Source organism: Cuculus canorus, chromosome 1, assembly GCF_017976375.1.
Source record: "Cuculus canorus isolate bCucCan1 chromosome 1, bCucCan1.pri, whole genome shotgun sequence".
NCBI lineage: Eukaryota > Metazoa > Chordata > Aves > Cuculiformes > Cuculidae > Cuculus > Cuculus canorus.
In genome coordinates this window covers 92,467,615-92,493,199 of record NC_071401.1, presented here as the reverse complement: position 1 = coordinate 92,493,199, position 25,585 = coordinate 92,467,615, and the positions used below count along the sequence as shown (strand labels likewise).

General features: G+C 43.2%; 1 protein-coding gene across 1 annotated transcript; it reads left to right on the top strand.

Moving 5' to 3' along the window:
• The first annotated feature begins 500 nt into the window (after positions 1-500).
• Positions 501-25,583, top strand: UBASH3A (ubiquitin associated and SH3 domain containing A). The gene is made up of 14 exons (XM_054056188.1): positions 501-656; positions 4,085-4,138; positions 5,905-6,091; positions 8,386-8,584; positions 9,282-9,451; positions 10,293-10,501; positions 11,359-11,485; positions 13,438-13,546; positions 19,129-19,251; positions 20,067-20,159; positions 21,217-21,361; positions 23,538-23,644; positions 24,124-24,230; positions 25,118-25,583. The coding sequence occupies exons 1-14, from the start codon at positions 544-546 to the stop codon at positions 25,253-25,255; spliced, it is 1,881 nt and encodes a 626-aa protein (XP_053912163.1). The 5' UTR covers positions 501-543; the 3' UTR covers positions 25,256-25,583.
• Positions 25,584-25,585: the final 2 nt, after the last annotated feature.

Genomic DNA, 25,585 nt, shown 5'->3' with positions numbered 1-25,585 from the left:
ACGTTGCACAACTGGCTGGCTGATCACCTTTGGCTGAGAAGATTAAATCAAGGGTCATGTACAATGGGGACAGAAGGACATGAAAACTGAGCCCAAAAGGAAAGAATTTGGCCTACAGAATATTTACATGCTGCAGGATATCCCTGCTTGCCTCCCTCATGCTACAGTAGCAGCTCAGGTGGTTTTATTGGCTTTCAGAAGACAATTTGAAATGAAAGGCTAAAAGATCACATCTCTGACCCTTCAGCAAGTCCACCCTGGCTGTGGTGTTTACCTGTGGACTACTAATCTTGTTTTGTGAGGGTGGATGGGAAAAGCCTGCAGTTAGCTCTTGCTGTTTTAAGCCACTCTGAACCAAAAATTCAAAAATGCAGGTGCTACGAAAACAGGATGCCAGCTGAAGATCAAAAGAGGTTTGAGAGGTTTTTTATTTTAGCTGGCTCTTTCTCTCTCATTTTCTTACTCCCTCCTTCCTTTGCACCCTCCTCCCACCTCCCAGTTTCTCTCAGCACTCGGCACACGATCTGGGGAAGAGTGGAGGAGATGGCAGTGGCTGAGACACAGCTGTACGCAAAAGTGTCCAACAAGCACAGGAGTAAAAGTACCTCTGTACTCCTCGAGTCTCTCCTCGCCAAAGGATTCCCGGCTCATATCGCGTAAGTAAGGTGTTTGGCTGCCTTTGCACTGCAAGATGCATTCAAAATATGAGGTATTTCTTAAAAGATCCTGATTGTGGGCAACTTGCTTTTTGCATCAAGAGAGTATGCTGCTTCCTGAGGGTGATGACCCCATAGAGGGATCAGACCTATTTTGCTTTGAATTTCTTGTAAAGCAGCATGTATTTCTCGTATTGCAAAACTAAACAGCTCTGTGTGTATCTGAAGGAATATGCCCTTCCATGTCTTCAGTTTGAGAGGCTTCACAATGCGTTAAGAAGTTGATGTCCACAGTCTTTTCTTGGGAAAAGAAATTTTTTCTTCTTCCATTTTTTTCTGCATATCATTGTGATTGTAAGGGAGTTAAATGTGGATGTAACTTCTATGCAAAGCTTTTTTTTCAGGCCTGGCAAAGATCTGCTGGATTTTGTCACTGGAAACTGTTTCTAAGAGAGTAAGCTTACTTTAATGAAATGCCGCATCAGTCTGTCAATTTTTCTTCTTGTCTTAAATCAGAATCTTGTTCCAAAAGTATACCTGGGAAATGCAATAGTAAAGAATGAGACACTATTCTTGGCAGCTCCAATGGATTAACTGATGGCAGCTAACCAAGTTAATATAAAAGAAATGTTGTGGTCAGTCCTCCTTCAGACAGTGCTCTGGTTGGACAGGGAAGCTTTGGGGAAGATTCTGAAGGGCAAGTATGGACATTTCAGACCAAACTGTTCAAAACATAGATATTTTTCTTTAAATGTCAAAGAACTCCTCGTAAAAAAAAATTTAGAAAGGAGAGTAATATCTCTCCCTTTTGACTGATAATTAAGCAAGCTGAGAAAGCTCCATTCATCAGTGCTCTGTTGCTCTTTTAGGAACAGCTGTGTTTAATGGTCAACTTTCGACACAATGGGCACAACTTACAAGGAAACTGTGGATCATTTGTTCCCAGTCATGCACAGTGGAATTTTAGCTGTGCAGCTGAAAACCTAGCTCATAGTTTCCCTAGTAATACCGTAAGTTTGGTCACCTCAAAGTAATGACTAGTTTTTGAAATGTTTGTCCTGTATGTGATGTTCTTCAAATCCCCTTCAAAACAGTTTCTTCTGTTACTAAGATGGCTTTGTGCTTCCCAGGTCAAAATCAAGAAGCAGTGGCAGAAGTACTAGGCAAAATGACATAAAATGATGAAATGTCCAAAAGCATATTATTTTTTAATTTATTTACTTCAATTGACTTTAAGGTCTTCAAAATTTTGATTGTGTTTCTATAAAACCTTTTAGGTCTCCCTGTAGTTCCTGGATTTAATTGTACTGAATTTTTTTTCTTTTGAGATGTCCTGGCCTGAGAAAAATGAAACTGGGTTTGAAATTTGAAATAAAATTGAAATAAAATTTGAAATAAATTTGAAATATTATAAAATATTTCATAATGTACAACCAGCATACCAAAACAACATTTTCCAAAGGACAAAAAACAAATGCATAAGGATCAAGCCTAGCATCAGACCAACAACATGAACCTCCCTTGTTGCTTACACAGAACTGAATCACGTCAGCAGTTTCTGCTTTATGGAAGAGACGGTTTATCCTCACTGCAAAGACACTATTTTTAATGCAGTTTTTAAGTAGTTTACTCTTGCTTTCTATCTGAGAGAAACTGATACATACAGAATTTTTTCTGTGCGTTACTTTTCAACCTTCGTGGCTCATGTTCGAAGCATAGGATGTCTAGTTGCAGTCTAATGCTCTCATGATGCTATGGGCTCTACAAACCTTGCTGGAAAACATCATATAGCTAATGTATAAAATGAGACAAAAGATAGGAACAGGCACAAGGGAGTGAGGCGATAGTCCTGAGCAGCATGACACCCCACGGTCTCAGGTCTCACTTATTATATTTATGGTTTTCTAGACCTTATGGTAAAGAAAAACTGAAGTCAAGCTCCATTTGTCTTCAGCCCTGTTCGAACAATTTCTCTCTGAGTGAGAGGAGCAGCATGGCATGAAGCAGTAAAACACTAACTTTGAGGTGTAACAAGTGGTTGACTTAAGTCTGACATCATTGGCCGAGCAGCAGTAGGCACTGACTTTTCAACAGGATATGTAAGGAAGGGCTGCAGAGAACAACAAAGGCACAGCTTCTTCATGTTTGATGTGATGGGGAAGGGAGAAGCAACAAATGTGTGGAAAGAAAATGTGCAGTATTCAGTCACAGAGGACACAGAGTAGTTTTGGACCAGCTAGCTCATGGTTTTGCATTGATTTGGCCATGGTAGTTGACTTACTCTATGCCAAAGGAAGTTAGAAGGTAAAACTTGAGTGGAAAGACTCATGCTAGCCTTCATCTATGTTGAGCCCCCTCTAAAGAGGCAGGCATGGTTGCACATACAAATAAGTACATTTAAATGTTTTTAATAAGCCCATGTGTAGTTTTTGCACTAAAGAGAAGACAGAAGGCTAGGAGGAAGCAACAAAAATGAACATGAGCCCTGCTGTTAAATGCACTCATTGCACTGCTGGTGCATGCTTGGGTGTTACAGGGATGGATGGAAGATAAAAATGTAAGGAGACTAAATTAATTGATGCCCTCAGGATCCAGCGGCCATGCAGCATGGCCTCAACAGAGAATGAAAGAGATGAGCAGATGCCAAATAATTTATTAGATTTTCCTCCATGTCCACTGTCCTTGCTACTCCTTCATATCTCTTCCAAGGATTCTGTATGTGAGTTACAGGGCTGGAAACAGGGTTCGTGGGTGCAGGTGATACTCAAACACTGGAATTCTTCACCCATCACCTAGCGTTTAGTCATTAAGACTTGTTCAAGTAAAGTCCATGGCTGGCATTTTGAAAGCTCTAGTGAGAAAAGGAAATACAAATCAAATCCAGTCCCAGAGAATGACAGTTGCATTAACAGAGAAAAACATGAGCTATTGTCCCTAACATTGGACGGAATTGGTAGCTTATATCTGGCTCTCTGATGGCCTGTGTGAGATCCTCAGTCCAGATATTCAAACCCCCAAATATGTATTTTTTGATGTTTTATTGTGCTCAGGCTTGGGCCCAGCATCTTGAACCAAAACATTGTCCCATGAACCCAGCAAACCCTGCTCTTAGAGTTCATGGATAGATGGCTTACTCAAATTTAAGGACATCCGTATAGTCAGTAGGATTGCTAAGGAAACACCTCCAGAACAGAAAGAAGGGCATCCTGCAGGGAGGACAGGTTACCCATCTTCAAGAAACTGAAGACTTGCAGTGGAAAAAACTATCTAGAGGTCTTCAAGAATGTTAATATTTGCCAGGAAAACTTAGTTGTCAAAGGTCCTGTCTGTGCTGGAAAAAAACACTTGGTGACTACAACATATCTAGTCTTTGCTTTCTAGGAGGTTTTTTTCTGTTATTCTGATTAACCTGTTTTGGCATTTTCTAGGCAAAAAGCATTGGCTGCTACTGGACAAAAATCAATAGAAGATGCTACAAAGTGGTAAGTACCTGTGATTTCTAAGGAGTGCTTTCATGTTAAACGTGGCTAAAAATCATTGGTCATGTGCTGATTCTGTCACTGAATTTGAAGTTAGCTGCCATTTTTGTTCACAGAGAAAGAAATAATTGTATTTGCATTTGTTTTGCAAAGCAAGGTTATTTGCAGAAGGTCCAGGGTGAATCTAAAAAGCTGGGGAGAGAAGGGGAGCCTTGGGCAGAAGCAGCTACTTTTACCACAATGGTATTGGTCCATTCATAGGACTGGCTGCTCTGGGCAAGCACTTCTCAGCTTTAAACCTCCTGCTTACTTATCTGTGCAGCCTCCAAGGTCTGCTCACTGCCTCTGCAAGGGGTCCCTCAGCTCCAAGCCAGAGTTGTGGGCGTGCACCAGGGCACGTCCAGGAAGGTGCTCAGAGTCGCCTACAGGGAAATAGCCTCCCTGCCTCAGCACGGTGCTCACACCTCGTGGTGTGCGCACACAAGCAATGGGCATGGGACCCAAGGTGGGAACTGGACTCTCTGTCCTGAAGGGAACAAGGAAGGAAAGAGGGGAAACGTGTGTAAACCCATAGCAGCAGTTACAAATACATTCAGTAACAGTGGGGGGGTTAAACGGCAATGAAAGGAGCCAAGCAGCCCTTCTTCTTCCCTTGAGAAGGGTTCATTTTAAAATAAGCTGACAGCCTGATGGTCAGAGGGGGGTATCATTACAGTCCAAATCACTTGTTGGTCTTGATCCCTATAAAGATTTTCCCTCTCTACGAAGAATCTCACAGAGTATTCATGTGTTCTTAATATGCTGATAACTGATTTTTTCGCTTTGATTCACCTTCAGATTAAACCCAGGCTTTCCTTGCTCTTTCATAGAATCATAGAATTGTAGAATCGTAGAATAGTTTGGGTTAGAAGGGACCTTAAAGATCATGTAATTCCAACCCCCCTGCCATGGGCAGGGACATCTCCCACTAGATGAGGCTGCCCAAGGCCCCATCCAACCTGGCCTTGAACACCTCCAGGGATGGAGCATCCACAACTTCCCTGGGCAACCTGTGCCAGTGCCTCACCACCCTCATGAGCTTTTTATTTTTCACTCGATTTGATTGCTTTTTTTTTTTTTCATGAAAAGCCAGGGGAGACATTTGAAAATGGCATGTTCTTCCTTAATAATATTTTGTCAGATGTGCTACCACTCTTTCCAGTAATCACACACAATCCAACAGCTGTGAAGACAAACATAGAGCATGTGAAGAACAAGGTGAAGGATACCATCACATTAATATGAGTTTCTGATCTTTGCTGGTGCATTTTCTTATTTATCTTGTTTGCTTTTATTAAGGCTAACTAAACAGGCTAGCTCCTTTTGAGTATTTTTTTAATCTTCAGTTAGTTTTCATTTCATCATTCTCCAACATTTTCTACTAGTTGCCTTTTTTTCCTTCTTCAATCCTGTTTCCAGTCATGAAAAAGAGGGGAAAATAACACAAAATACCTTAATAACAGTATTTTTTGTTGTCTTTCATTTTTGGACATTGAAAGAAATGAAGGCACATAATAAAAATCTAAAGTACACAAAAAATAAGCAGGGGAAAAAAGCCATCTACGTCAGAGAGAAAATATGTGCGGAGTTTTTATTTTAGCTTCTCCTTTGTAAGAAAATAACAATGTTATCTTTCCTTTGTCTGGTCTCTACTACGGCTGCCTTCAACCACTGGAAACAAGGATAAGTGGTGCACACACTTAGTCGCTGTGATATGCTCTTGATTTCAGGTTGCATTCCCACTGCAACGATCCCTCTTTGGATGACCCAATCCCTCAGGAGTATGCTCTTTATTTGTGTCCCATCGGCCGTTTGCATAACCACCTGCAAGAGTTTTGGAAGGAGAGCAAGCGCCAGTGTGGGAAAAATAGGGCCCACGAGACCTTTCCACACATCACTCTCTGCGATTTCTTCACGGTAAGGCGCATAAGACGTGTGAGGGTCAAATCATGAACTAGTGAAACCAGGCCACTTACCATTGTCTTACACCAAAACTTCTCCTTGGTGATCAAACTGACGTGACCCAGGTCCAGGTGTGATTGCTTAACATTTGAGTGTTCAGCCCCTGCACAGGCAACGGGGGGTTTCTTCCCACCACTCACTTTATCTACTCACCTTAGGCCTCAGCAACCCTAAAAACTGGATGCTGCATCCAGCAGGTTGCTTTGGGGTAGCTGAGTGACATGTCTAGCTTCTGTTTAGAGCAACACTGTGCAGCTCAGGCTGCACATGGACCTGCCCGCAGGAAGCACTGCTCCACACACACAGGTATCAGCAGGCTTCAGAGACTTTGCCAATTGCTGCGTTGACCAAGGACAATAAACCTCCCTGGCCAGGAAAGCAGTGGCTGCCTTCAGTCAGCGGTGCGGCAGTGACAGTGTTATCATAGGATGTAGTCAATTTTGACGTTATGGCTACTGGAATTTCAGGGAAACCCCGGAGACCTCCAGCCAGAAGGTCATTCCTGTGGTCACACGTCCCAGGCTTTACCCTTTCTAGTAGAGCCTGGATGTTGTGAAAGAGAGAAAAGCAGAATGCACAGGGATGGAAAGAGCAAGGGGAGACAGACTGGAGTCCGGCAGTGCAATTGAGTCACTCTGTCAATGATTTCACATGGAAGTTAGGCTCCTGAGCTGGACTCCTGGTGGACTGTTTCCTGGCTCTAGAGATATTATTGTGCTCCTAGGCGGCCTTTTGAATGCTGCATAACCCTCTAGAGAACTTCCCAGTGAAGCTGTTTCTCCTGCACAGGTTAACGTGCTAGTATCAGCAAAGACCAGCAAAGAGTCACTGGTCTGAAAAAAAATCTGGAGCCACTTGGAACCCAGTTTTCATATGTTGATGGTGCTGCTCATGAACATCAGCTGCAGCTGAGATGTGTTGAAACATAAGCTAGAGCAGCTGGACAAAAATTATTCTGTTACTCCTACTTTTATGCTAAACCATGCCACTAAGTATAGACAGTGAAAATAAGAGTATTTTATTGCAAAATATTGATTGGCACCCTGTAACCATTAATCACAATTATACAGTACAAAAATAATTTATTAATAAGTGCCATGCTCTTGAAAGGTGTCAAGTTTAAAGGTCTGCCTCTGGAAGAGATAACTGAGTTGCAGTTCTCACCTCACGTATCTCAGCTGTTTCATGTAGCATATTTCTAGGGATAAATGCACCCTCCAGTTCTGTTCTCCTATCCTTGGCTGTCAGCAAGTGCTGACCTGGGCACCTCGCAGGCAGAAAGTGACACTGACCTGGCTCCCACCTCCTCCCCCTGACCTGGTCCTCTCTTATTTCCTGACTCCCCATATCTGTTACAAATCCCAGACTCGTTGGCCCTAGAGGAACCTGCTGCATAATACCTGCCCAGTTGCAGAATCCCACTCTTCCCTGTCTCCCCACAGTCCAGTCTTCCTGGTGCCCCCTTGGTGCATCCCTCCTCCCTGTGGCCTGAAAAGTGCTCAAGAGAGAAAGACGGTCCAAGCAGGAGAAACTCCTTTCTTCTCTTCTACTCTCCCTCTTCAGCAACTTGACTCAGTGTAAAGCCTAAATGGAGCAAGTAGCTCTGTAGAGGACAATGAAGGAGCACAGAAAGGAAGCATCATTAATGTTTCTCTCTTTGACTGGATAGCACAAATTCCATCTGAATCTTCACTTCTTAAATTACTAATTGACACCATCTTGTGGAATTGTGGCTCTGTACTATCCTTTATTTTGCAGTGATTAAAGCATTAAGGATCATAATGACAAAGATGCCTTATGAATTTTGCCAAGTATATTGTAAGGCATCTGAATTACTAAGTTTTAGTAGGAGTGATTTCAGCCAAGGACTTTAAGGTTAGGACTTAACCATTACACAAATTCTTACTTAGAATTTAAGAGGGAAATCATCATCCTTGCCTCATGTCAGACAAGTTTTGGCAGACCCAACAGATGGTAAAATCATTTGGCTCCTTTTTACCCAGGCTAGGTACACCTCCTGGTTGAAGGCTCCTTCTTCTATTATTGCACCAGGATACTGTGCTAATCAAACTGCCCAGTCTTACTTATTTTAATACCAGGATTTTCAGGCAAGTTCATAGGTGTGTTATCTTTCTCGAGAAGTCTAATGCCCGTGTTGCCTTCTGGTACTACTATATAACGCAGGCTATGACAGTTGAGCTTGTGTTGAGCCAGTGGGTAAGGCCTGCTCCTCCTCTGTTTTCTTTCAGTGTGAAGATCAGAAAGTGGAATTATTGTATGACACCTTAAAGCGAGTTGGTGACAGCTTTTTGCAGTGCTTTCCACCATCCATTTCCCTAGCACTACATTCATCCACCAGCTACCTTGGCTTCTTCATTGGTGATGGCCATGCAAATATCCTCAAAGAGTTTGCTCTAGCATTCTCATCAGAGGCTTCAGCCCTGGCAGGTAGGACCAATGTTAGAGGGAAAATGAGTGGGTCATATCACAATGGTTAGACAAGGTACTGAAAATATATCCTGTGTCTCAGCGAGGAGCATAGCTGATGCTCTACTGCCAGTAAACGCCCTTTCCTCCTACAGATTTGAAAACAATGTGACTAAGGGAGCATATTTTAGACTTTGAAGACACAGTGCTTTTGTCTAGAAGCTGAAATGGTTGACTGTGCAACTTGATAGGCCATTCATCAGACTATCCGTGAGAGGCAGGGATGTAATAATTCCTATTCCCAGAGCTCAAACCCCATGGTGTTATGGGCCAGCCTGATGGTCCCGCTGCATCTCTGAGAAACAGATCCTAATCCCCACTCCAGTGACACCCAAGGGAAGTTGCATCACCAGCGGAGCCTGAAGGGACACAGCCCCAGCATCTCAGACTGGGAGAGGAATTCAAGCCTCATTCATTTTTCACTCACAGCTGAAGCTAGGAAGAGAGGCCAGTGAGTGAATTCAATCCAGATTTGTGAATTATTTTAGCATGATTAAAAAGATGACATTGTGCAAAAACATTATTCAGCAAAAACATGATCTACATTACTACTAGTTACTATGGTATTCCCTGCTTCATGCAAAGCATGTAGGGGAAAACAAGAAGAAATTTAAGTGACCCTCACTTCTATGTTGTGATGTGACTGTTTCATTCCTAGATTGCCATGTGAAGCCCTGCCTAAAGCAACTCCACCTTACCTTGGCTCACAAGTTTTATCCTCATCATCAGAAGACTTTGGAACAATTGGCCAAATGCATTAACCCAGAGGAGACCTGCCAGTGGGTAGCCACTCTCTACTCACGGGACATGCGTTTTGTGCATTACCAGGTACTGTCATCAGATTTAATTTCCTGAACCCGACAGTCAGACTCTTTGCTTCAGTCATCCTGCCTTTTTTTCATGAAGAAAATCAGTGCATGCACAGTACAGCATTTCAAAAAGCATAGTTGTTTCAAGTGACTCTTCAGGTTGAAAAACTGTTCCTGACAATAAGTAGAAGATACCTTTATGGTAGGCTACTTGACCTGCATGTCAGCAAGGTCTAATTCCAAACGCGTAATCTTAGCATGATGTGAGAAAATAAAAGAAGCAGGCAATTATGATCCTTGAGTATTTGCTAGGGTTTGTCGTATCACAGCTTTGCGGTAAAAATTCATTCAGCAGAATTAGTTTTCTTGATTGTTCCAGCCGTGATGAAAACAGCACAGATTAAATAGAGGTGAGCAAGGCACAGTTCTTGCTGATGATTTTCTCCTTAACAGACTCTTAGTTAAAACCAGTCAACATTTTTTGGTTCTCATTTTGAAATTTAAATTATGAAGCAATCAACATTTTTCAGTCAGATCAGTTTATCACTTTATCACAAGTCTCATCTTGGATTTTGGTCACACTCAGGAGAGCTGTAAGTAATCACAAAACCAGCCGATAATATTTTTGCTATCTTTGCTTTCAAATAGATCTGTGCTAGTTACAGAAAGTATTTTTATGAAAACCAAATGCCTATTTTTACACATACTGCAACTGCAGTAGTGTCATGTAAAGAACGTGTTGGAGAGTGGGAAACAGTACCAGTCGCTGTGTCCAGTAGAGAGTTGAATAAGCATGCCCTGAACTGTTGCACGCATAGAGGCTCCTGGCAGCAGCCTGACTCTGCTACGTGTTCCCCCAGACGCTGAGAGTCCTTTTCCAGTACAAACCCCAGAACATTGATGAACTTCTGATCAACGTGGGGGATTTCATCTATGTCGACCCGACGCAGCAGTCTAACGTGAGTGAAGGCTGGGTGATTGGGACCTCACATCAGACTGGATGCAGGGGATTTCTTCCTGAAAACTACACTGAGAGGGCCAATGAGTCAGACACATGGGTTAAGCACAGGTAAGCTGAGTTTCATGGGTCTTGCTTTGTGTCAGCCACTTTTCCTGATGGGGAGCTGTGGCAGCATTCCTCCTTGCTGTGAGTTGTGGGCTGCCAGGCAGGAACTGGAGGCAGTGTGGGCAGAGGAGAGAGGAATCCTGGGGTTCTAGGTGAGATGCTGAGACTTCTGAAAGAAAAACATAGGATTAACGCCCACAGACACCCAGAGTTCATTAGTTCAGCTGCTTGCGGGATGACCCCTGTTTGGTCTTGAACAACTTGAAAGTCCTAATAAATTTTAAAAGACTACATCCCTCTGAGCAGGCTGCGCTCTCAGCCTGGCTCACTGCTTTCTTCTTTCTTTTTTTCTCATTTCAAGAGCTTGCAAAGTTAGCTTGAAATGAAACCACATAAAGGTTACTTCACCACCTTGAGCCCACCCTTGTCTTGTTGATATATCCAGTATCAGCAGGCATCTACCTAGCTTCCTGCGCTTTGCTCTGCAGCTGACAGTACAGTTGATGTTGCTTGTAGATTAGAGATGATTTTTCTAAGCAGGGAGGTGTAGATGCATTCTTGTTAAGTCCTCAGAGACAGAGAAGGGGCATCCAGGTAGTAATTTGTGTTCGAAGATAATGCTTTAGTAGGGTTATACCAAATATATATACCAGTTCATATTATTTTAGCCTCATTTTTACTGGGCAGATTCTAAATCAAGAGCAAAGGGATGGAGTGGATTACAAGTGTGCAAAAAGTATTGAATAGAATAGGAATCCTGACTTACACCAGTCTGTAGACAAAATCATGACTTAAAAATTTCTTCTCTCTGTGTGCTCCTACGTGTTTGTGTGTGTGCGTGGCTTTTGCTTTTTCTACAGGGAATATGTTTTTGTAACAGCTCCAAGATTCTCTACTCAAACTGAAAATGAACCTATTGTGAGGCTGAATGCAGAAATCTGTAATCCTAGTTGGTCCGGGAGCGTAACCAATGTGCTTTCTCTTCAGGTAATGTTTTTTCTGCCATTTATTGTCTTTGCCACATTCTTTTGCAGAGATACTGTTAATTAAAATAATTTAGTCCTTTTTTTCCCCCTCACATTTTCATGTTTTGTTGTAATGCACATATATATATACACACACTCCTGTGCTCATGCTGTATGATATAATATCTCATACATATTTTGTAAAGTATATGATGTATTACTTTTGCCTTCTTTCATAACACTCTTTTTGTTCTTGTCATAGTAGCACGACATATGAGTTCTCTGCTCAGATTTCTCTGTGCATAGCCTTACTGGGCAAGTTGTGCAGGGATACAGTGACAAGTCTGACAAGTGAGATGCAGGCACAGCTTACCCTGACTTTCATATAGGTTCATGGCAGAGTAACTAGAGCAGAAGTAGGTTCATTGTTACGTGTATGTCCAGATTCTGTGGATGTCACCTTGGTGGTTTACGTGCTCCCAGATCTTAGCATACTTAAATATTTCATCATCTTTTGTATTTCTAGGTACATAGATAATGCAAATGTCTGCATAGAACCACTGCAAGAGAACAGCTAGCTGGAAAGGTTAGCAGCACTGCTAGGATTACTTTTTTTTCCTAGTTCAACAAGTATATCTTTTTCCCAGGTTTTCTACTGGTCTTCTGGTAGGAACAGCAAAACAGATAAGGACTCTATTTTTTTACCTATAGGACAGTTGCACCTGCACTGCCGTATTGTCTTTGACCGTCAGGAATGCCAAAACAGTCCTTTCTAGCACACTGACGTGTTGCATTAGAGTCCTTTGGGCTAGCTGGCCCTATGGCCTTTCTTCTCGCCATGCTGGGGAATAACACTGGGTTCATTTGTTTTAATTTAAGAGAAACCAGAGGGCACCTTGAGGGAACTTCCATCCTGGGCCCTGCCCAGGACTCTGTGTGTATGACTCTATGACAGAAACTTCCGCATGAGTCACACATCCTATATCCAGCTCTTGATTGGTCTGGGCCTCTCTTATCTCACTTGGATCTGTGGCAGAGCCACCCTTTGGTCTGAGGAACGCATTTCGCGTATGTGCATGTCTCCAGTCTAGGAGTTTCCCCAAACTCTCAGCTCCTCCTAAGCAGAAGAGCAAGACCATAAAACCTTAGTTTTAAACTCTGATCTTGTGGCAGTTGATTTGTTTATCATAGCAGAAAGGCAACAGTGTTTAGCAGAATACATGAATATAAATCTCATACCACTTCTTAAGAATTCCCTTTTCTGCTGCTGAAGATACATATCACTAACCTCAGTGCTGCAGCAGTAACGTTGTGATGGGTTACTGTTGGAAAAGTTGTAAAGCCTTTTACCTGTTCCTTCTTATCTTCTTATCTTCTTATCTGTATTTAATGCGCATTTTATCCTAACCCAAAACTACTTAGAACTTAGATGTAGTTCCATGCAGCCTGAGTGAAAAAGTGGCTTTGGAGAAGACATGGCCTCAGAGAGGACACGGTCTCACTGCTGTCTTGGCCATAGTTATGAAAAGTGTAAAAGTAGTTTTTTCATTGGGAAAAGAAGGACAAGCTTGGTGTTACTTCAAGCGTAAAAAAGAGCATAACCACTTAAATCTTAACTATCTTCCCTCTCTTGTTATGCCAACCATAGAATATATATTAAAATTATACTTCCTTCACACACTGGAATTTAAAGATCTGTTATCAGCACTACCTTACACTAGTGTAAACACTAAGTTTAAATCTAATCTGTAGCCCATGAAGTTCAGGGATATCTTCCGTTTGCCTTCAGCACAGAGCCAGTCAGGCTTACTGTTGTCCTAAAGACAGGCAGCATCTTTCTCTCCTCCTTTGTGCTTGCTATAAACCCCCCTAGGACAGATCTACTGTGCCTTCCTCCATAAGGCAGCATCTAGGAATCCAACCTTTTCATGCAGGTTTTATATGATATCATAATGAAAAATCCTTTCTACACAGTTGTCTCAGAATGTCACCCTGCGAAGAGGCGTGCTGGTGATGCGCCATGGGGAAAGAGTTGATCAGGTTTTTGGCAAATCTTGGCTTCAACAGTGCTTGACTGCAGATGGTGAGTAAGATAATGGAAGGATCTTAGCAAATTAGGATCAAAACCAATTAACACCTGTAATGGGTACAAGAGATTCAGCCTCCTACGTGTAAGCGTAAACACTGACATAAATAAGTGAGGAACATTGCAAGTAAGGTACAACACTGCTTTGACCTGCCTATAACCAGTATTTCATAATGTCTTGGAGTCCTTCATGTTTATGTTTGATAAACTCTGCAGATCAAGCAAAGCTCTTGTGACACCGACAGATGTGTGTTTTTCTGAAAGATGTACAAAACACAAGATCTCTACTGCTCATTACACACGGTGGTGATTGTCAGACCCCTCTATCTTTCCATCCTGGAGTCAGAATCATTTTCTGTTGATCACAGTACGTCACTAGTCAAACCTAGGGAAGAAAAGCAAGGGCAAACAATGGTGGAAACCACTGACTGCTAAGACCATAGGACTCACTTTGAGAAACCTGGTAAACTAGGGGCTGATGAGGTCCATCTCTCAGAGAGGGGGAAGACTATCTTTGGTCATAGGCTTGTCAACCTAGTGAAAAGGCCGTCAAACTAAAGTTGATGGGTGAGGGGAACTTTAACCCATCCCATTCCTACTAGTTTGGTACCAGGGCCAGCAATAGATGCCCCGAGCCTGAAAAAGTCACAGGTCAGCAGGAGAGCACCTGGAAAGCATCACAAAGGATTTCCAGCCAGAAAGGTGGGTGCTTTGGAGGCCCAACTTAAGTGCTTTTATGCACATAGCATGGGGAATAAACAAGAGGGGTTAGGAACATGTGTATGTCTGCAGGGCTATGATCTTGTTGGCATCATGGAGACATTGTGGAATCCTATGACTGGAGTGTTGGAATGCAAGGATACAGGCTGTTTAGGAAGGACAGGCAGGGAAGACAAGGAGGGTGTGTTGTCCTCTATGTGAATGACCAGGTGGAGTGCATGATGACGGATGAGGACCTGACTGAGAGCCTATGGGTCAGGATTAAAAGCAGAGCAGGGACAGGTGACATTATAGTGGGCGGCCTGCTACAGGCCACCAGACCAGGAAGAGGGAGCAGATGAGGCCTCCTATAGACAGATAAGTGGAGCCTCCCATTCGCAAGCCCTGGTACTTATGGGGGCTTCAACCACTGCTATATCTGTTGGAGGGACAACACAACAGGGCATAAGCAATCCAGGAGGTTCCTAGAATGTGCTGATGATAACTTCCTTCTCCAAGTGACAGAGGAGACAAGGAGGAGGGGTGCTATGCTAGACTTAACAAGACCTAACAAGTCTATGCTAGACTAACAAGGAAGGGCTGATGGGCAACATGAACCTCAAAGGAAGCCACAGTTGCAGTGACCATGAAATGGTGAAGTTCAAGATCCTTAGGACAGCAAGGAGGGTGTGCAACAAGCTCACTACCCTGGACTTCAGGAGAGCAGACTTTGGCGTCTTCAAGGATCTGCTCAGCAGGATAACATGAGATAAAGCTCTTTAGGGAAGAGGGGCCCAAGAAAGCTGGTTAATATTCAAGGATCACCTCCTCCAAGCTCAGGAACAATGCATCCCAACAAAGAGGAAGTCAGGCAAAAACACCAGGAAGCCTGCATGGATGAACAAGGAAGTCCTGGAAAAACTTGAACTCAAAAAGAAACCCTACAAAGGCTGGAAGCAAGGACAGTTAGCCTGGGAGGAATATGTAGAAATTGTCCAAGCAGCCAGAGATCGTGTTAGGAGAGCTAAAGACTTGATCAAATTAAATCTGGCCAAGGACATCAAGGACAACAAGAGAAGCTTCTATAGGCATGTCAGTGATAAAAGGAAGACTACTGAGAATATGGGCCCTCTCTGGAAGGAAACAAGAAACCTGATTCCAAGGATATGGAGAAGGCTGAAGTACTCAGTGACTTTTTTGCTTCAGTCTTCCCTGGCAAGGGCTCCAATGACACTGCTCAGTTTGCTGGAGGCAAAGACAGGGACTGGGAGAAGAAAGAACTGCCCACTGTAGGAGAACACGTTCAAGGCCTTTGCACAAGTCCAGGGAACCTGGTGAGATGCATCTGTGGGTCTTGAGGGAACTGGCAGATGAAGTTCCCATAGCCCATCATATTTGAGAAGTCGTGGCAATCCAGTGAAGTTCCCAGACTGGAAAGGGAAAAAAGGAAAACCCTGGGGACGACAGGTAAGACAGTCTCACCTCTGTGCCTGGCAAGATCATGGAGCTGGTCCTCCTGGAAACACTGCTGAGGCACATAGAAAATAAGGAGGTGACTGCTGACAGCTAACATAGCTTCACTAAGGGCAAATCATGCCTGACGAATTTGGTGGCCTTCTATGACAGGGTTACAGGATTAGTGGATAAGGATAAGAGAGGATGACATCATCTACGTGAACATATGCAAAGTATTTCACACTGTCCCACATGACATTCTTGTCTCTAAATTGGAAAGGCATGGATTTAATGGATGGACCACTTGGTAGATAAGGTATTGGCTGAATAGCAACACTCAGAAAGTTATGTCAGTGCCTCAATGTCCGAGAGGAAAATGGTGATGAATGACACTCCTCAGCGGTCAGTATTGGGACTGGTGTTGTTTAACACCTTTGTCAGAGACATGGACAGTGAGATTGAGTGCACCCTCAGCAAGCTTGCCAATGACACCAAGCTGTGTGGTGCACTCAGCACACTGGAGGGAGGTGATGCCATCCAGAGAGACCTTGACAGGCTTGAGGGGTAGGCCTATGCAAACCTCATGAAGTTCAACAAGGCCAAGTGCACTGCCCTGCACCTGGATCAAGGCAATTCCAAGCACAAGTACAGGTTGGGCAGAGAACGGATTGAGAGTAGCCCTGAAGAGAAAATCTTGGAGGGTCCTGGTTGATGAGAAGTTCAGCATAAGCCAGTGATGTGCGCTTGCAGCCTAGAAAGCCAACCATATCATAGACTCATAGACTCATAGACTCGTAGAATGGTTTGGGTTGGAAGGGACCTTAAAGATCACCCAGTTCCAACCCCCTGCCATGGGCAGGGACACCTTCTGTTAGATCAGGCTGCCCAAGGCCCCATCCAGTCTGGCCTTGAACACCTCCAGGGATGGTGCAGCCACACCTTCCCTGGGCAACCTGTGCCAGTGCCTCACCACCAATATCATGAAGAATTTCTTCCTAATGTCTAGCCTAAATCTTTCCCTCTCCAATTTAAAGCTGTTGCCTCTCATCCTATCACTCCATGCCCTTGTAAAAAGTCCCTCCCCAGCTTTCTTGTAGGCCCCCTTCAGGTACTAGAAGGCCCCTGTAAAGTCTCCCCAGAGCCTTCTCCATGCTGAACAACCCCAGCTCTCTCAGCCTGTCCTCATATGGGAGGTGCTCCAGCCCTCTCAACCTCTTTCTGGCCCTCCTCTTGACTCACTCCAACAGATCCATGTCTTTTCTGTGCTGAGGACTCCAGAACTGAACACAGTACTCCAGGTGAGGTCTCACATGAGAGGAGTAGAGGAGGAGAGTTACTTCCTCAACCTGCTGGTCACACTTCTTTTGATGCAGCACGGCAAAGAAAGCCACAAACAGGTTGAAAGCTTGTGGATCAGAATAAAAGACTGAATCAGCAAAAGGAACATTGTGGTTGTGGCCACCTGATTAAGGAGAGCTTACTGATAAAGCCTTCTTCCTCCATCTACAGGAGGCTTCACGCTAGCAAGCTCTCATCCCACCGGGGAACTTCAACTACCCTGACAAATGCTGGAAAAGTAGTATGGCAAGCTGTAGGCAACCCAGGAGACTCCTAGTACATTGAAGATAATTTCTTATCCCAGATAATAGACACCCCTACCTGAGGGGATGCAATACTGGACCTGATGATCACCAATGCAAGTGAACTCATCAGTAACTTCAAGATCAGAGGCAGCCTGGGCTGTGGTGATCACACACTGGTGGAGTTCAGGGTCCTGAGGGATACAGGACAGGTGAGGGTGAGGAGAATAGTAAGGACCCTAAGTTTCAGTTGGGGATGCTGGTTGATGAGAAGTTCAACATGAGCTGGCAATGTGCGTTTGCAGCCCAGAAGGCAAACCATATCCTGGGCTGCATCAAAAGAAGCGTGGCCAACAGGCCGAGGGAAGTGATTCTGCCCCTCTATTCCTCTCTTATGAGACCTTACCTAGAATATTGGGTCCAGTTCTGTAATCCTCAACATAAGAAGGATACAGAACTATTGGAAAGGTCCAGAAGGGAGCTACAAAGATGATCAGAGGACTGGAGCACCTCTGCTATGAGAACAGGCTGAGAGAACTGGGGTTGTTCAGCCTAGAGAAGACTCTGGGGAGACCTTATAGCAGCCCTCCAGTACTTAATGGGAGGCTACAGGAAAGGTGGGGAGTGGTTCTTTATCAGGGAGTGTAGTCATAGGACAAGAGGTAGTGGTTTTAAGCTGAAAGATTTAGATTAGACATTAGGAAGATTTTTTTTTCCTGTAAAGGTGGTGAGGCGCTGGAATAGGCTGCCTGGAGAAGCTTTGGATGCCCCATCCCTGGAGGTGTTCAAGGCCAGACTGGATGAGGTTTTGAGCATCCTAATCTAGTGGAAGACGTCCCTGCTCATGGCCAGTGGGGGTTGGAACAAGATGACTTTTACGGTCCCTTCCAACCCAAACCATTCTATAATTCTCTGAAATGAGATATCAGCACTGACCTGAACTAAAAGCTGAATTTCTTGTCTCTCTCTTTCAAGAAAAGTATGCGAAGAAAATTGATGCAGAACATGGAAATACATGTCAGGAGGAAGGAAGGGAACAAGAAAGTGGAAGTTCTGAAGGGACAGTTTTATGCTGAAAGTCTCCTTTGTTATGCTGGATATCTCCTATATTAAGAGTGCAAGTTCACACTAGATAATAAAGGGTGGTACCTTCTGGCTGTGTAATCAGTTATTTAGTACCCTTGTTCTTCAGTAGAAATGTTTTTGTCATTTTGGCAATGATAAAAGAGCATCGATATAGAGTGGATTTTTGTTTCCTGAGTCCACAAAAATGAATCATCACAATTTCCTGTCCTCTCTCCGCTACCCCCTCCATTTGCTCCTCCAGAACTTGCAGAACAGGTGCTATTTGGTTAGAACAAGTGATTTTCCAAGCTAGTGTTGTGACCTTAGAACACTTCTTTCAGGTAAAAGCGGTCACTGGGTTCACCAGGTTTGGGGCTTTTTTTCACAATAATCTAGTTCAGGCACTGCTCTGTGATTCCAAACTGCTTAGTTATGAGCTGTCTCCTTGGTGGGGTCTCAGCTGACAGCGTCTCACCCTTGCTTACGTAGTTTCCAGGCAGAGTTTGGGGTGAGCACGGACCGTAATCTGTCCCCAGTGGACAGGCAGCATGGGTGTTTGACATAGAGGGAAGAGAGAATAGCTCCTTGGGCAGATGACCAGCCTCACCACTTGCCCTCATGGCTACAGAACAGGTCTCAGCCTATTTCATTTGCCAGTCGATATGTGACTCTGGGCTGAGTTTTCAGAACAGTCATCCAATCATTCAGAAGAAATGAAACCACCCGTGCATTCACCTGCTGCCTCCTTTGTGCCACAACTGATGTCCCACCTTGTTTCAGGAAAATACTACAGAGCAGATCTGAACTTCCCTTCCACCCTGCCGAAGCGGAAAGACAGCATGAAGCATTTTGAATATGATCCTCCTTTATCTTGCTGTGGTATTTTCCAGTCGAGACTTATAGGTAAGCTGGATAATATCCTACTGCAAATATTTGGGTTTGGGAAGCAAGCTTTCATCTTCTGCAAAAGCTCACAATGGCTTTTGCAGTTGAAAAACTTCAAGCAGTGACCATTGTGGTAACACTTCTCTGTGGGCAACTGCTGCAAAATCCTGTTAAATAGTAAAATGGAGAGTGGCGCTGATCACTGATCTTTGAGACTCATTCTGCCAGTTTTTGGCAAAGGAAGTTAAAGAAGCTGTAACACTACCTGTTACAAGTGCCCTGCTGCTTGTCTGCAAAGAGCTAATGTCTTGTGCAGTTGTCTTAAGAATGGGCAGGGAGGAGTGAAGGGGCTGGCCAGAGGAATCAGCTTCATGGTCAGCACAGTGTGGATACCTCATCACGGGTACCTGAAGGCTGGGTGGTGTGGGTTAGTCGGACTCAATTCACTCAGCAGGTGATGTTGTTTCTGCTCCCTGAGCAAGCATGTCTGACTGCAACCATGCAAGTCTGGTGTATGACAAATGTCTATATACGTCTATTATTCAGACGTACAGAGACAGCCAAGTGCGTAACTACTATTTGCAGATTTGGAGTGAATCTTCTGTAGGTATCTTTCCAACACTCATTTTAAACTTGCTACTGCAAAGAGAATGAGCTTTTTAGGGAGCTCAGTCAGATGATAGTGTGAAAAAATTAATAGAAAGTGTCTGTCAATGTACCTCACCTCAACAAAACTGAAAACTCTAAGCTGGTTTTGGCAGCAAATATTTCGTAGAAATTTCTCATCTGTCATGATTTGTAAAAGAGCAACTCACTTTGTCGTTCCCATTCAGGGGAAGCTCTGCTGGATCAGGAGGTGACAGTCAGCTACATGTACTCATCACCTGCGCTCCGCTGCATACAGACAGCTCAACACATACTGCAGGGTAAGGCAGCAAAACCAGCCAGGTGCTTTTGCCAGAGTGAAAATGTCTTCATCAAACTTTTTAAAGTCTCTGAGAAGAGTAATTAAGATGATGTACATCTTTGTGGTTATTTACTGTTGTATTTAAGCAGGGAAGACAATGTGGTTTTGTCTAGCTGGTAATATAAGCAGTAATAAATCTGCTGCCATGTGTATGATCTGAAGAGTACTATTTCATTAACTCAAGTCCTTGCAAGTTAAAATGCAATCTAATGTTAGATGAAATGGAGGTATTTCACACCAGGTTGAACTCAACATTAGTAGCTGCTCATCAGATCAAGACTGCCACCTCTTGCAGAAAATATTCTGATTAAAAAAAAGCAAATGTTTCCAGTGCACTGAAGGATATGTATGTGAATGAGAGAAGACTGCTTTCTCCTGAAAGTATTTGCCTTTGCAAGCCAAATAGCTTTAATTCCTTCATTTTGCAGAAACACTTTCCTTCTCCTTCTTCCCCTTCCTCTCCCTCTTTTCTTGTTCCCTCCAATAGGTCTGTCAGAAGTTCACAGTTCATTATGATATTTACACCAAAATTACAATGGGAATGCATTTCTTCTGAGAACCTAGTGCCACTCAGTAACCTCTCTTGAGAATAATTAACAAAAACAATGTGCCTTTTGACAAGAGAAATAAATTTCTAACGCTTTAGGACAGTTTATTGCCCCACAGAGAACCACTGAGCAAAAGGTTATATAAAAATGGTAAAAATATTTCCCGTCTAAAGTTTATTCAGATTGCAACATTACCGAGATCTTCTCTTCTTTCACATATGTTGCAGATCATGACAAGACAGCTATGGAATTAATCATAATAATAATAATATAAGAATTAGTAGTGCCTTAGTCAGACGAGAACACAATGTTACCTTCATTTAATCAATGCCATGCTCTTTTGTTCAACAATAAACAATTCTTTTTCATTAGTGAAAACATTACAGTGAACAAGGTAGAACATACAGCACGAATGTAACACTTTGCGTGTACCTTTCTCTTCTTAACAAATATTTCTTGCTCTTGCAGGGCTTAAATTAGGTCAAAAAATCAAAATCAGAGTGGAACCAGGACTGTTTGAATGGACCAAGTGGGAAGCAAACAAAGGAATTCCCAACTTCATGACTGTGACAGAACTGGCAGAGGCCTCTTACCAAGTAGACACGAGTTACAGGTAATTGTTCAGTATCTAGCCGTTAAAGCCGTATCTTTTTTCCCCTGAGCTATTAATCTTTTTATTTGTCATAAACCATCATGAACACTGCAAAAAAAAAAATGGGTGTTTCTGATCCAATTCAAGTCTGCATGGTCTGTTCCCAAAATACAATATGCTGTCAGCTGTCTTGTGCCAAGAGTCAGCTTTGCTGCTCTGACACAGGATTGGGAACATGACACACCTGCTTGGGAACATGCACACACAGCTTATGGGTGCACCTGCACGAGCACCCTGTGGATGGGATCAACCCTGCTTTGGCGTTGCCTTAATGTCTGCTGGCTCAGGCCCAGGGTTTGTCATGCATGCACATGGATAGCTGCTTCACAGGAACTAAGGTCAAGTGCCAGGAGTTCTGTTTTTACCATTGGCTTGTATGAAGCACAATTTAGAAATGGGAAGAGTAACATGTCACAGCCACAAGAGGAAGGGAAAGAGGTGGCCCACTCCTGTGCACCCCAGGGCAGAACCAAGCAGAGTCTGGGGAGATTGAGAGGAGCCCAAAACAAGCCAGCTGTCCTTCTGGTTTTGGGGGCAGACAGGATGATAGCGTTTCACTCTAATGAATGTTTGTACCAAATTCGGTCAGGGAGGGGCAGGTGTTTTGTTTTGAGTTGCTCAAAAATTAGTATTGTGCTCAGCAAGGACTTTTTGGGGCCCTCACAACTTGGAGGGCGGTGGTGTGATGCCTTTCCTGAGTGCTTGCAAACCACAGCAGGGCAGGAAATGATAAGCCTCCAGTTCAATCTAGCTCCTCATCTTGCTCACAAACAGGCTACCCTGTGTTCACCGTGCACAGCCAGATCCAGGAAATTACTCAGCTGATAAAAATGAATGTCTCTGGGGTTTCCCATACATACAAGCAAGGGAAAAAGGAAACTTCTCACATCTTACTGTATTTCTTACAGCCAAGCAACTGTCTTCACTTGAAATTGCATGAAGTAATAAAATCCCTCATTTTCTTGGATCATAGTCTTTTCTTATGTGTTTTACCATCAACAGATTGTTTTCTCTAGTTTTTCGGATAAAAAATCACTTTTCTCAAACTTCCACATAGAAAAGGGCACAAATGCAGAGCAGTGGGAAGTCCAGAGGGGAAGCTCTGAAGCAGTGCTGACTACAGAGTTCAGAACCTCCACAGCTCACTCTAGTTTTGAATACCTCAACCTTCAATCTAGCCCAGCTTAATATTAGCTATTGTTAACAAACCAGCATGAGTTTTCACATGCCTTTACCACCTGTTTTCCACTGCAGTTTGTGCTGGCATAATGTACCAAGCACTCACCTGTGAAAGTACGCTGTGATACTATACCTTACTACAACATATTAATCTAATCTTACTCCTGCCTATTCACTGAATAAGAAGACAATCAAATTGAGGTGACAGAGGCAGTTATTAGTAGAAAAAAAATAACACCTATATTGTATCACAATGTATGGCCAACAATATTTGATGGCCACAGCAGTGAATGCCTCCCCTTCCTGGAGAAGATAGATTGGGAAGATACCATGCAAAAAAGATGAAAAAGAGTAGAAGCGCTTAGATACTTAGGAGCGGTGTATTGTGATTAAAGTCCTTGGAAACATTTTTTCTTAACTCTAGGAGTAAAAGTCTTTCCTGTCCATTTGTCCAGATGATGCAGATATGCCTTGTTTGTTGCTAATTTTGTTTTGCTTTGTTTATTAGGGAGACTAACACTCAGCTGCCACATCTTGAAAGCATTCACATCATCAGCGTTTTGCTATGGCTTGAACTCAGTCACGATTGCTAAGGCTGGGCTGCTCTGCAGCCCATACCTAGGCAGGGGTTCTTGCTGGCAGAATTGCTCAAAGCACAAGTTTTCCTAGACATGAATCCTATTTTAAATAGTCTCTACTGTAATTTACAACTTTTATTAAAGCATGGTTCTCCCTGCATCTGGTGCTTTATGAGCTAAGAGATTTAGCCATAAGATTTAATAGAAATTACTGTGAGGGAAGCTAATGCTCCATGCAAGCTGAAGTAGCAGTATGTCAGCCAGCAGATAAACCCATGCTCTTTTAACCTAGTGCCTATTCTCCGGTGTGGTCATTCAATAGTGCTAACAGTGTCACCATATTCATCTAGATTAACGTACGTTTGTGATTTTATTGTCAGGAGTAACTTCCCTCTGTCTTCTCTGATGCCATCAGAAAGTTATGAAGAATATATAAGCAGAAGCTCTGCAGTTATAAAACAGATCATCGCTGCCTGCCCTAGTAAAGGTAAAGGTTTCAATGTTGTGTATTCTGTCAGATACTTCAGTAACGGGAACAGGCAGTGATTTGCCAACAGAAGCACATTTAGCATGAGCTGTTAGTATTGCACAGAGCTTAAGGTAGACTCTTAGTCCTTGTCCTGGGCTACACTAAATTAAGTTTATGGGATAGAAATGAAAAAGCAAAGTTAAACAGAAGGCAGTAGAGTACTAAATTGCAAGAGTATGCTCTTTGCTTGGTCCTTTTACATCAGAATGTAGCTCAGCATGAGCTAATATACTTTTCTGGAAACTTCTTTTTCTCTTCTCCTAGCAAATGCTTTCTCTTACTAGTCGGCGTGCTTACAACACACCAGGCTTTTTCTGACCAGCACAATACACGCTGCCACATTATTGAAGAAGTGTGCAAAGCTGAACAGCTCCAAAAGAGCCCCGTGCACATCTACTGACAGTTACTACTTTTCTCCGCTCTCTCTGGTATATCAGGTATCATCCTCATTGTGGGTCACGGCTCTTCCTTGGCATCTTTCACCCGACCTCTGATAGGCCTGCCCGCCAGAGACAGCAACAACTTTGCACAGGTAGTGCGAAAGGTAAGAAGATTTTTTTTTTTTCAGAAATAAGTTTTCTTTTTGTTTTATTATACTTGTAATAAAGACCCTGCTTAAGTTATGAGATGTGTGTAATTGCATGACATTTACTTTCTCATTACAAAGGGACTCACATGTAGTTTTAGCAAAGAACTGGAGGACAAGAGAAAGGTTTTCTTCTGGTGAACAGTATTTGATTAGCAGCTAAGTCTTTAAAGAAGTCTTTCACTCAGCTCCCCTGGAAAATGGGGTTGGCTAACACCTATAGACAATGGGCACATTTGGAAACCTCCCCAGCAGGAACTAGCCTCCGTCCTTTAGAAACAGGGCTAAGAGCCTTCCCTCTCCTCCCCGTGGTGTTGTCAGTGTAACCTGCAGCTATATTCAATGAGCTACTCTTCAAGAAGACGTACGTTTTTCAAACTACTCTAAGTTCACAACTTTCGTGCTTAGCTACAGAATGTAGTGGAGAAGGGTTTTCTTGCCAGCTTCACAAGGGGGGGCCTGTGCTTCAGACTTGGTTGCCAAGGCTTTTGTTTACTCTATTTGTGTATTATCCACTGTGGCAGAATTCTTCACCCCAGTTTTCCTTACCATCTGCCTTAAGAATTTAGTCTTTAGATATATTTTTATTACAACTGTCGATGCATAAGAAGGAGCAAATACATTTTGATCATCAAATCCAAGTATGAGTGTGGGGTGGTGAGACAAGTTCAGCTTTCAGCTCACAGGCCTTCATTCCATTTTTTACTTCATTTCAGATGTAGAAAAAAGTCCTGGTCTCTCCTCCCAGAACAGTCTTGGGGTCTGCCCTCTTCTGTAGCAAAGCCCTCTCTTTCACAACAAAGCAATGACCCTGCTGCTAACTCTGGTGATAACTTCTTTCCTAGATCCCTTCGCTGGGCATGTGTTTCTGTGAAGAGCTTAAAGAGGAGAACAAATGGCAGATGGTCAACCCACCAGTGAAGACATTAACTCATGGAGCAAATGCAGCGTTTAACTGGAGAAATGGCATCGTGGAAGATTAGAAGGTCGGCTCTGCCTTTGCATTTGTCAAAAACAAGCCAAAGACAGGTTATGGTTGAACACAGTCCAATGATTCATCGGGAAGACTTACAAGGGGATGGGGAATACCCTCTTTGAATTGTCAAAGCACAGAAAAACACTTCCAAGATCGGTTGCTGAATTTTGTTTTTATTTCAGTAGCTGAGAAGAAAGAACCTAGAAATCAGCATGCAAGTGAGAAATAATTCTTCTGGTAGTGAAGAAAGTACATTTTAACCTTTTCTGAGAGTACCAGCATTTAATAAAATATGGAACTACCTAAGTTCCACTGGTAGAGGCATTTAAGTAGGCAT